At 37.9% G+C, this 12,674-nt stretch overlaps 2 protein-coding genes across 2 annotated transcripts; one reads left to right on the top strand and one right to left on the bottom strand.

Annotated features, from left to right (window-relative positions):
* Window positions 1-2,570: 2,570 nt before the first annotated feature.
* Window positions 2,571-6,990, bottom strand: LOC100257349 (proteasome subunit alpha type-7). The gene is given in 4 exon segments (XM_002278126.4): window positions 2,571-2,851; window positions 2,854-2,994; window positions 4,616-5,030; window positions 6,655-6,990. Coding segments are annotated over 4 exon segments (882 nt in total). The 5' UTR covers window positions 6,828-6,990; the 3' UTR covers window positions 2,571-2,698.
* Window positions 6,991-9,713: 2,723 nt separating this feature from the next.
* LOC100262462 (amino acid permease 3) lies at window positions 9,714-12,458 on the top strand. The gene is made up of 8 exons (XM_002278050.4): window positions 9,714-9,846; window positions 9,933-10,068; window positions 10,446-10,679; window positions 10,773-10,866; window positions 10,953-11,167; window positions 11,297-11,454; window positions 11,535-11,762; window positions 11,847-12,458. Exons 1-8 carry the CDS (start codon window positions 9,799-9,801, stop codon window positions 12,270-12,272), a joined length of 1,539 nt encoding a protein of 512 aa, XP_002278086.1. The 5' UTR covers window positions 9,714-9,798; the 3' UTR covers window positions 12,273-12,458.
* The last annotated feature ends 216 nt before the right edge of the window (window positions 12,459-12,674 follow it).

The following is a 12,674-nucleotide window of genomic DNA, read 5'->3' as shown; positions in this document are numbered from 1 at the left end:
TAAAATCAAGATACAATAATTTACCATATTATTTTTTTTAATTAAAAAAAATATATAAATATATTATGATTATTAAACATGGGAATGGGAAATCTTGATGGGTGATGTGAGATACCCTTTTAATTATTGAAAAAAAGAAAAAAAATTGTAGTTTTGGACACGTGACTGCATATCAAGGAAAGCTAGGAAAAGCCAACCAATGGAATTCCATAGCCTCCTTCTAGTGTCCTCATTTGGATAATTTATGCTAAAAACTATTTATAAAATAATACTTACCACCACCTACCCCTTAACAAATATTTATATTTAATTATTTATTTTATATGTATATATTTAATTCATGTCTTGTGCAGGCCATGTGAGTTTAAAAATTTCACCCTTACTTTCACCATTGACTTTAAATATTTGATGGATTTAGATATTTATAATATTATAAATATTGAGAGAATATATTATTATGTTTTTGTGAAAAAAGAAATTTTATGAAAAAATTAAATGAAAAAATTAATAATTAAAATGGATTAAAATACACTAATAATCTCTTAAAAGAGTCCAAATGTGGAATTACTATTTTATAGATTGACCCTTTTGAGGAGAAAAGTTAAAAAGGTGATTATAGCACTCACATCACAAGTGGAATTTTCCAAATATAGTTGTTTAGGCAGTATGAGGCATAAGCTGACATCGAAGTTTAACTAAATTTCCACTTAAATATTTTTTTACTTTTCTTTTTGTCACTTGTTTTGTTTCCAAGAAGCCGAACTTTTTGAACTATTTCAGGTTTCTTTGAATTTTTCATGGGTTCCTCAGTCTGGCATGAGTCATGGTACATTGGACTTGGGCTCACCCAAGGGTTGTTTTGTGCCCTAAAATCATAGGAGAAACAATGAATCTCGTACAATGGTGGGTTTGAACTTTGAACTTTGAACTCTTACTTGTATTTTGCCTTGTGTGTGCGTGCGTGTGTGTTTTTTTTATGGAATTCAACGAACACGCCAATAGAGTTTCCCTAAACCCTAATTGGGTCCAAGGGCATCCCTCCAAATTCATAGGGATCTGCCCTACAGGGGCACCCACCATTTCTAGGGCATCCCAATCATGTGACCTAGGTTTTTCTTGCTTTTAGTTTGAGCTATAGTTTTGAAGACTTTAAATCGTCAACTCTTCGTTAGGCAGCATCAGGGTCTCCACTGATTTCTGATGTCTATGTTTTTGAATGAAGTCAATGATGCCCATGTTTTTTTTTAGGTGGAAACAAGCATCCACTTTTACGGGGTGAAAGCAACACAATTCAGCCAAGTTCATGAGCTCTAGGGCACATAATGTGAACATCTTTAATAACATATACCTAAAAATTAAATTGAATTTTCAGGTCAATCTCCCCACCTTCATCAAATTTGCCCCTAGTTTTTAGGCCTACATTTACTTCTTTTAAAAAATAAGGCATGGTTGAACTCCACAGCAGGGACCTAGCAAATGGTGACCAATTTGGTAGAATCTAGTCTTAGATTTTAGATAAAGATGAAAAAGGGGTAGAAGATACTTTTCTAGACCCTATGAAAGAGCTAGAATTTTAACCTTATGGGGACATGCCCGTAGGATGTAGGGATGGGGTTTGATTTTGAAATGGAACAAATTGTTGGCCAATTCAGCTGTACCAAAAAAATCCTAACATTACCAAAAGTGAAGGTCTAATGGGAATTAAAACCAACCATGCTCTTCTATTTGATTCTCCACATTTTGTGTGTGACCTCTATGCTGATGATGGGTGCTTTTATCCAACATGCACATGGGTGAGGGCCCAAAGTTAGGTGAGAGATCTTTTGCCTAAAAAGCGAAAGCACAGGGTTTCAATTTGTTTTATTATTTGTGTGTGTGTTTTGTGTGGGATCTGATGACTGCAGGGTTGGGCAATAATTTGCTGCAATTTGTGGAGCCATAGGGGACAGGTAATATTTCATGGTTTGAATTCTAATCCATCTGTAATGATGGGTGAGTGTACAACAGCTTTTATTTTTTCCTACCTTTGGAGTTTTGTGTTTTATCTTCTAATAATTGGATGCAGAATAATTTTTTCAAATCTATATTTTAATGAGGGGAAGTGGGGAATAGAGATGTTAGGAATAAGAGTTTACCTACTATGGTTGGAGGCCTAAAAGACCATACCAAAATTTAGGGTGGGGGGGCCATGTACAAGTGTAACTTTTATTCCACGTGTTTTCTTGCCCCCAAAAAAGTGTCAAAAATAAAAAGATAGGAGTCTTATTAAAACCAAGAAATATAGTTGTGGCAATCATCAACAATTGAATCAAAGACCTCCTAAGGATGAGAGGGTGAGAGACATAGGGCTAAAGAGGAAGCTGAAACAAGGATCTTTTGTGAATAGTTTGAAGGCTAATTATGCAGGGCTAGGGGGTGAGCAAGAAGGGGTGCCCAAAATTAACTTCAGGCCTTAAACCGTCTCAAAGACCCGCCCTAACCCGCACACTATGGGCCTGCAGGAAAAAACCGATTGATCCAATCCAATGCATAGCCCTAATTATGGATGAGATGAGCTGCTCTATCATGGATTTTCTGAAACCCTAATTTTGATGGCTCTCTGCTGAGAATTTTCGATTCAATCCAACAGTTTGTGATACGTTGATGCGTAATAGATAAAGCATACAAAGTGCTAAGTACGAATATCAATCCAAAATGTTCAGAAATACCCGGGATGATCAATCACCATTGGGACAAGACGTTTTCTGGCTAAACTCAGATGCTGCTTGATGAAGTAGGAGGATGTCTGAACAACAATGGTAAGAGCATGGTGGAGTATGATTGATGCCTGAACTAGGTTTCTTTGGGAGGGCCCTTCTTAGCAGCCTCAGCTGCTGCTTTCTCTGCTTCGATCTCAGCAACAATGGCATCAATCTCAGCTTCTTCAAGTTGCCGCAATCCATGCTCTTTCGTCATCACGGCAATCTCTATGTTTTTTCCCCCACTCTCAACAACCTATTTGAAGCAAAACATGACTCAAAAGCTAAAGTCAGATCAAAAGAAGCAACCATGAGGGATAAGTTATAGAATTAAACAGGCTTTTCTTGGACATGATTGTGGGTGATTTTGACACAAATATAGAGCAGCATACTAAGAGAGTACCACATCTAAGTCTTTCATGCATTTTTCAGCAACTAAATGGTCAAAATTGTCAAATGATAGATAGCTGAACTTCTTACAGGGACATGGTATAACTGCATCTTAGGCAGTCGGTCTTAAGCCACTAGGTCAGGGTTCCCAAACTTAAAGAGTAGCATTCTTCTGTAGACGCCAGATTCTATGACAAATATCTCAATAAGAAAATGGTGTGTGACGAATTTCCATGAGACTGATTGAAAGTTAGGTCTTTTCCATTAGACTGTCATTGTATTCTGTTTCATTTCTCAGCAAATGACCATAAAGAACTTCTCAACTAGTCAACTAATCTAGCAAATGCACATCACGTTCAATATAGGGTGATAATTACATCTTATTATACTCTGCAGCTGGCAACACTATCCATCATGACCAGTTTCTTGTTTGCTAGGCAGCATAGCATTTAGGAGGAAAGGAGGGTTCCAATCTTGAGTGGGGAATTTGGACTTTGTCAGTGTAACAAGTCCAACCAGACAATATTGTCAGGTGTTTAGTGCTAAGTTATTCAATTTTAGGAATAAATGGTCTTCTCATGCTGCAAGCAGTACATGCCGCCACAAGAATAAACTAAGCAATGATAGGACCCAACCTGGGCCATTATTAACCTAATATTTAAACATGCATGAGCACTCAAAAACCACACAAGATCATCATCAACACAATATTGAATATCATAAGAATCAAATTCATGGGAAATACACTTAGTGTCTAAATGTACTAAAGCAACAAGAAAAGCATGCTTAAACACAACAATTTTGGATTTATATATTTTGTTCATTGTAATTATATCATACTAAATAGATGATTCCTAAAAATCAAAACTCAAACTTCTCTGTAACTGATGCTTCAGGTAAAGCAGTGAGAAACAATGTCATTGTCAGTAAGGTAAGTAAATATTGTTATGAAATGCAGTAAGAAATTTCTTCCATCAATTAAATTGATAAATAAAATGCAGTAATTTCCTGTTGTATTACTATTACCTAATACAAGCATCAAATTCTCTGGTAGTTATTATGAAAAGTCAAATTAAAGACTAACATAACATAAAGGACAAGTAAAGTATGTCAAATCAATTACTTTGATAAGGACATTATATGCAGCCACTTTTAAATATTCAATATTAACCACTTAAATTTCAAAACATTAAAGCATGAAGAAGTTTTTATTTTTATTTTTTGATATGTGAATTTTAAATTTCAAAACATTAAAGCATAAACAAATTTTTATTTTTTGACACGTAACTTTTGCCCTTATTGGGACTTGAACTTGGAACCTCCCATAAACCCTTCCCAACCTTTTATCATTTAAGCCAAGCCTCAAGAGCCACAAAAAGAAATTTTCATCGATTAAGGTTTGAATTAAACCAAGTTTATATAGGATGTACATACCCCTGTTAAATGCAAGCAACTAGTTTATATTCATATGACAAGGAATAACTTACTTCAAGCAAAGCCCGAATTGCTAATTTCACAGTTTCTTGTCCAGAAGTTTCTTTATAATTTTTTTCCAAGAACTCCCGCATTGAATTTGAGTTTCTCCCGGTTGCATTGGCTTTCCATGCTGAAAATGTTCCCGATGGGTCTGTCTGATAAAGTGATGGAACACCTGTGTAGGGGTCAAAGCCAATAATCAAAGTTGAAAGGCCAAATGGTCTTACACCGCCGCTCTGGGTGTACTTCTGCTGAAGACCAGCAATGTACCGAGTAATATATTCAACAGTGACAGGATCCTCGACTGTAAGCCTATGGCTCTGACATTCAATACGTGCTCTATTTATCAACACACGTGCATCTGCTTTTAGCCCAGCACAGGCCAATGCAATGTGATCATCCAGGTTAACAATCTTCCGGACCGTTCTGAGAACAGTAAGCAAGATGGTAAGCAGGAAATGCTAAGGATAATGTCAAGGATAATATCATAGATACAATATGTTCTTCTTTTTCTTTTTCTTTTCTGTCTTTCCCTATCCATGGTTTCCATGTTGGATAACCTCTACTACTCTGACTCATATTCTTTAAGATTATTTTAAAGTCATACATAAACTCAGACAAAATCTTTCCCTATCTATGGTTTCCATGTTGGAGAACCTCTAATATTCTGACTCTTATTCTTTAAGATTATTTTAGATTCATACATAAACTCAGACAAAATAACCCCACATATTTAATAGAGTAAATTCACCCTTTGTGTCTGGATTTTCGAAAGTTCCCATGAAACACAAATTCATGTTCACAAAACACGAAAATAGCCACAGCCCTTGAGACCTGACTTAAGTGTTAAAAGGGTTGGGGAGGATCCAAGTTCAAGTCCCAATGGGGACAAAAATTTACCTATAAAAACAAAAGATGGAAGTCTGGATTCTGGATTCTGGAAGGTTCCCTGAAACACAAGTCCATGTTCACAAAAAATGAAAATAGCCAAAGCCCTTGAGTCCTGGCTCAAGTGTTAAGGGTTGGTGGGGGATCTAAGTTCAAGTCCCAATGGGGACAAAAATTTACATACAAGGAAAAAAAAAAGAAAGATGGAAATAGCCATATATATACACTATCAAGTCCACATAATACATCAAACTTTACTGTTAAATGAAGGCTAGAAGAGTTTTTGAGAACTCTAAGGTGTAAAAACACTTAGGTCCAAGTTTTGATATAAAAGCTATTATATCTAGTTCATGTATGAGGTGAACATTTCTGAAATTATGAGCCTTGAGGTGTGAGGTGTCTGACAAACAGATATTTGACACCTTAAGGAACAAGCATTGGGTGATTTAACCCTATTTTGCATTAAATTGAACCTCACCCTCCAATTGGTTGCTGAGGAAACCGAGCAGAGAAAAATAAGAGATTTAAAAATCCATCATTTTATGTTTTTATGGAACCCAAAGACAACAATATCCCACCATGCCAGGCAGTTGAATTTTTTAAGTGTTTATTTGGTCCTAAAAATGTTTATTTTTGAAAAAAAATTGAATACAACAAATTTGCATTCAATTCATGTAACTTATTAAAGGATCCAAAAAATGAACCTGATTATTGTTTTCACCATCCGTTCTGATTAGAAGTACTCCTACTTCTGTACCATACAGGGCCTAAGTGTGTCGATTGTTTGCATTTGCCATAAAGTCATTCACATCAGAATCACATCTACTGTAAAAAAGGCCCAGAAATTTCCTAAAATTATCACATTTTAACAAAGTTTTTCGAAACAGTTTCCAGAAAGCATAATTGTTGTTTCCATCACCAAAGCAATATGTAGAGTAATAGATATGTACAAATAACTAGCAAAGAAATGTTGATGATCACGCAAAGTTCACAATAGAGACTAATTTTCAAAATTGTTTTTTCATCACCAAAACAACGAAAGCGAGAGAATAATAATAATTTGCCACAGAAACCATCAGATAGGTTCAAAAGCTGACTCAGAATTCACGATCTTAAACCACAATCACTGAAAATGCGTAATCGTAGAGAGGAAGAGAGGTACCGAGAGTCCTGGAGCTTAGCGGTGGACTTCTTTTCGACGCCGAGGACGATGGTGTCGGTGCCGCGGACGCCGACGGCGGCGTTGCCCTTACGGACGGCTTCCAGGGCGTACTCCACCTGGAATAGGTGGCCGTCCGGTGAAAACACGGTGATCGCACGGTCGTATCGAGCCATTTTCCTTCTCCTTGCTCCTCTTCTTCTTCCTTTCCTTCGCTTTTGCTCTGCGATCTGTTTCTCTTCTCTTGGGCAACAAGGCAAATTTAAACGACGTCGTTTGGACGGTCAGTCTTGTCGCTTTATAGCGACGGCGTTTAAGCCTTCACAAATCACAACTAAAAAAAAAAAATGTTTTCAAAAAACAATTTTCAAATCCAATTGGGTTGCTTTTGGGCCAAGCCTCATGTTGGGCCTCAATGCTGGCAATTGGCAATTGAAGAAATTACAAAATATTTTTCTCGTATTTGAAAATTAACTTGACCCAATTACTTACTAAAGTGACTATACGAATTTAATAGTGAATATTTGATTTCGATTAGGTCAAATAACTAAAAAAAAAATGAAGAAATAGTATCGCTATAATATTAGGGTAAGAATTGAAAAAATTGATTAAGTTCTTTCGGTTTTAAAACTAACGAAAATTAATTTAATTGATTCAGTATTCAATTTTCTTATCTCATAGTCGATAAAAACCCCACTAAATCGACATTATATGACTTAGATCTCCTTCTTTATACAAATGGTATGGATCATGCAAAATGGAACCAGTAATATTTTCTAAGGATATATGCTCGTTCCAATTCAATATCCCATCCTCACATTGTCTCCAGTCTCCATGCCCAACTCAAATACCATCCGAATCGGCCAAGATCAGGATGCTCTTAACCTCCTTCAACCCCAAGAACTGATAGCTTTGAAAGTAGCCTGCAGGAAGAGGACTGCATGGTGTGTGGACACAGGAGCCATATATATATGGGCTAGCTGCACTTCATTTTGGCACGTTTCCAAACAAGTCTCCCCAAGTCTTCCACCATAGCTACAGTTTTTCAACACGCGTTTTTGTTTCGCCACCTTCCTGAAAAAGAAGCTACCTCCCCTCCAGCAGGGCGACAGGGATGCGTGTCTGCAGTTACCACTACCCAAAACTTTCACTCACAAACACTAATTCCTAATGAAGAAGTCGACTCAACAGAAAAGAAAGAGTAGGGAGTTCAGTAATGTCGCTTTCATACTTTCATATATCGGGCATTTTTTAGGTTCGTGGTAGGGCCGGTGGTGCACTGCCGGGTGGTGGTCAGTCCTCATTGCATTGTCTGATAAGTGATGGTGAAAGGAGATCCAATCCTGTGATCACAGATATTCTATATGTTGGTTTTCTTTTTCCCCCAGCCAATGATTCTTGCCAAGAATCATCTCCAAAATCCCACTGCATTAACAATCTTGTTGATAAACATCTAGCTCGCCAATTGTTCATCAATCATATTGCTATAGGTAGGGAGCCATATATGTGTACTGGTTTGCTTATGTGTCATACACCACTTGATGATAATCACCATTTTCATAGACCTCCTCCAGTGTTTGTGCTCATTATTGGAGCTTCTGGGTAACTCCTAATCTTCAGCACGACTTTTCTGTAGTGAAAGTTGGACACTTTTTCTTTCCTGATAATCTGCTACAGGCGAGGAACATATAGAATTATAAGACTGATGATTACACAGAAAGTGTTTGGTACATCTGAAAAATTCAGTACCAACTTCTAAAAGGCTCTAACCATGGGTTCGGGGATTACAACTACTAATGAATCGATTCGATTTGATCGGCCTGAAGGCATAATCCAGAGGTTGCGGGTATGTTCATATATACTCCCGTTGGCTTGTGATTATTTTTTCATCAGTGAGACAAACTCAAAGTGCAGTCAGAAGTAAACAGTTTAGACATTAATAATGAACAGGCCGGAGTATCAGCTATGAACTATTTCAAATTAAGAATTGATTGCTGGTTCGATAGTGTCTAAAAATCTATTGATTCTTTTTGTAAATAAATCCACTGACGGTTTCAAGAATGGGGGTGGTCAATTTTGGAAGGCCTTGTACTGGGGAGCTGTTGATTGTGGTGGGAGAGTCAGCAAGCATTCATGGGGGCCTAACGCCTTTGTGAAAGTAAGCTATGTTAGCTTTTAAGTGCATCTCTATGGTGTCTTGTCGTTGACATTAGAGAAGACTCCACTCTACACGTGAAGCAAGCTTGGGAGGAATCGCGCAGTTTACCAACTTTCCCGTTTCCCCGAATTGGAAAAGAAATGGACGGAAGCAATTACAGTTTGGATTAGGATGTTGTCCATTTCGCTGAGGTTATTTTCCATTGTGTTGATTAAGATGGCGTACCCAACCATTGGGTACATATTGTTTGCTTTCGTGATTTTAAAATCCATCTACATAATTAATTAAGAGGGCTTAACCTCTATAAATATAATACAAAAACTTTTTCCTTTATCTAATATAAGATATCATAATATCATGTAGAAACAACGTTCTCATTATATCGTATATATGATTGTGGGGCTAAGCAAATACCCTTTACGAGTGTTAAACAAATTCTTAAGGTTAAAGATTAACTCTAATATCATTTATAATATTTACACAGATGGGGAGCTCCTCGGGTGATTACAACATCCTAATCCATAGAGGTAGAAAGCAATTAGCATGAAGGGGAGAGATCAGTCTGCACATGGCCCTACTGAAAGTGGAGACCATCAGTAGTTTGAAGGTCTGCCCTTCTAAAATTGTAAGCTTACATGGACATAAGGCATGTTTGGAGGTAGTCTAAGAAAGGGTTGCAATATAATATTGAGAATGTGCTTATCTTTTTAGGTAAAAACTCAATCTCACAATATTATATTCTCAAACTTTATGGTATTATATCATAATCTAATCGAAGGACATGTTACACGATTCATGATTGTTTCTACACGCGTCATGCCATCATCTCCCCATTTCAATGGTTCAATTCAGGTCATTATCTTCTTCTATAAAAGCCCACTGCACATATTTTTCAAGTATCCATCACTACCATACCACTTCCCTTTATCCTTGGCTCTCTCCTGTTTTGCACGCATATACACAACTACCATTCCTGCTGTTTCACAACCATGTTACCAAGAAGTCGAACTCTTCCAAGCAGGATTTACAATGGAGTTGTAAGATCATGTCCATACCTCTCCATCTTCCTTGGTGAAATTGTTCTTTTCTCTTCTGATATATTAGCTCTGCATCAATGTTTTAGGTGGAAGAGCGGCAAGACATCAGGCACTACTTGCAGGTGGAAGTCCAGCCTAAACCCCATGGAGAGAGTGAAGCAATAAACCCTCAGGCCAACTATTCCAAGTGTTTTGATGATGATGGCCGCCTCAAAAGAACAGGTATGGACTCTGCAAAGAAGCTCTGGTGTCTGCCAAGTAGTATCCAGCTTAAAGAATGACTACTTTCATGGAGAATCGGTTTTTTTTTTTTTTTTTTTTTTTTTTTTTTTTTTTTTTAATTTTTAAAAATGTCAAAATAAAATTTTAAATTATAGATTCCATCTAGTCAATAAAATATAAATGATTCAACAAACATACTCATCATTTACTAGAAAAGGTGAGTTACTATTTGATTTAAGTATGTAAACTCCATAGGATATAAGAAATATCTTCTTGCTTTCTTATATGCACTGAATCTGGAAACAACCAATCAACATAATAAGCTAACATCAATCTGAATAGTGGTTCTATACTATGATACTATGGCTTTGGTGCAGGAACTTTCTGGACCGCTTCATCCCATATTATCACTGCTGTCATAGGCTCAGGGGTTCTTTCACTGGCATGGGCAATAGGGCAGCTTGGTTGGGTTGCAGGGCCTATTGTAATGATCCTTTTCGCCTTTGTCAATCTATACTCTTCCAACCTCCTGGCCCAGTGTTACAGGTCAGGTGACCCTCTCACAGGACAAAGAAATTACACTTACATGGAAGCTGTCAAGGCTAACTTAGGTGAGTATAATAGTTTCCATCATGGTCAGAGAGTCAGACTCAGGTGATTTTCGTTGTTTTTATCGTTATAGTTGACCTTCATTTGGGCTGCAGGAGGGAAGAAGGTCCTGGCATGTGGGTGGATTCAGTACTTGAACTTATTTGGCACTGCAATTGGGTACACAATTGCAGCATCAGTCAGCATGATGTGAGTTTCCAGAGTGAGTTTTCTGTTGGTGTGTTATGCTTTCTGCATGAGTTCATAACTATATGTACTTGTCTGTTCATGATTAGGGCGATAAAGAGATCAAACTGTTTCCACAAAAGTGGGGGGAAAGATCCTTGTCACATGTCCAGCAATGGATACATGATCACCTTTGGAATCATAGAGATCATATTTTCTCAAATCCCAGACTTTGATCAAGTTTGGTGGCTCTCCATAGTTGCTGCTATTATGTCTTTCACGTACTCTAGTGTTGGTCTAGGCCTTGGCGTCGCCAAAGTTGCAGGTTATACACACTTCCTCATATCATATTTTTGTGTGCACACATACTTTCTAGTTTCAGAAACAAGGCCCTGCAAGGCACCACCTACCATCTGCAACTAAACTGCTGTTTCTCCTTTCTTTTTCTTCTCAGAAAATGGGAGCTTCAAAGGAAGCTTGACAGGCATAAGCATAGGGACAGTAACTCATGCAGGAGTAGTGACTTCAACACAGAAGTTGTGGAGGAGTTTGCAGGCACTTGGAGCTATTGCCTTTGCTTATTCTTTCTCACTCATTCTCATCGAAATTCAGGTACATAAACTCATTACAAGAATGATGATTTTGGTTTGCAACATCTCAATGTTGAATTCTGATTTGGTGTCCATCTGTAGGATACAATAAAATCTCCTCCTGCAGAGTACAAAACCATGAGGAAGGCAACGGTGCTGAGCATCGCTGTGACAACAGCATTCTATATGCTGTGTGGATGCTTTGGCTATGCTGCCTTTGGAGATCTAGCTCCGGGAAATCTTCTCACTGGCTTTGGATTCTATGACCCCTACTGGCTGTTAGACATAGCCAATATTGCAATCATCGTTCATCTTGTCGGGGCATATCAGGTATAAGAAGTTTGCAGTTGAGTAGGGAGATAGTTAAAGGTTTCATGTTATCTTCACGAAGTTGACACCAATGTGAAACTGCAGGTCTATTGCCAGCCCTTATTCGCATTTGTGGAAAAATGGAGTGCACATAAGTGGCCGAAGAGCGACTTTGTGACTGAAGAATACGACTTGCCAATCCCTTGCTATGGGGTGTACCAGCTCAACTTCTTCCGTTTAGTATGGAGGACAATTTTTGTTGTGTTGACAACCCTTATAGCTATGCTCTTGCCCTTCTTCAATGATGTTGTGGGCATACTTGGAGCATTTGGGTTCTGGCCCTTGACAGTTTATTTCCCAGTTGAGATGTATATTTCCCAGAAGAAGATTGGACGGTGGACAAGCCGGTGGGTTGCCCTGCAGATACTAAGCTTTGCTTGTCTGCTTATTTCTCTAGCTGCGGCAGTTGGGTCTGTGGCTGGAGTTGTCCTAGATCTCAAGACTTACAAGCCATTCAAAACTAGTTATTAAGGTAAGGGCTAAGGAGAGAGAGAGAGAGAGAGAGAGAGAGAGAGATTGCACACTAGGGATATCAATGGAAGCATATATTCAGTGGAAGTAGTGTGAAAGAACTGCAGATGCTAAGAATCTAGAGTTCAAATAATAATATGTACCCCCCTTTGTTCAACAAATATAAAACCCAAAATTAGCTTTCAACTTGCTCTCTGTGTTTGCATAGACCCGAACGCTTGGCTGCAGGAAAATTCTGGGAAATCGTAAAATTTAACTGCTGGAGGACTTCCACCATACAGGGGTAAATCCTCCCCTCAATATTACCTAAAGCTACCAAGAAATTTTGTCCATTTCTGGTACACCATTAGCATAACCCTTCCACTCCTAGTTCACATTGTCAAAGCTTCTTGACAAAATGGA

This window comes from Vitis vinifera, chromosome 3 (assembly GCF_030704535.1).
Source record: "Vitis vinifera cultivar Pinot Noir 40024 chromosome 3, ASM3070453v1".
In the NCBI taxonomy this organism is placed as follows: Eukaryota; Viridiplantae; Streptophyta; class Magnoliopsida; order Vitales; family Vitaceae; genus Vitis; species Vitis vinifera.
This window is presented reverse-complemented; position numbering and strand designations above follow the sequence as displayed.

Excerpts from the sequence above, each read along its gene's own strand:
- LOC100262462 (XM_002278050.4), top strand. The coding sequence starts at position 9,799 with ATGTTACCAAGAAGTCGAACTCTTCCAAGCAGGATTTACAATGGAGTT. Across the intron at positions 10,680-10,772 it reads AGCTGTCAAGGCTAACTTAG|GAGGGAAGAAGGTCCTGGCA; the intron begins GTGAGTATAATA and ends TTTGGGCTGCAG. Across the intron at positions 11,763-11,846 it reads ATCTTGTCGGGGCATATCAG|GTCTATTGCCAGCCCTTATT; the intron begins GTATAAGAAGTT and ends GTGAAACTGCAG.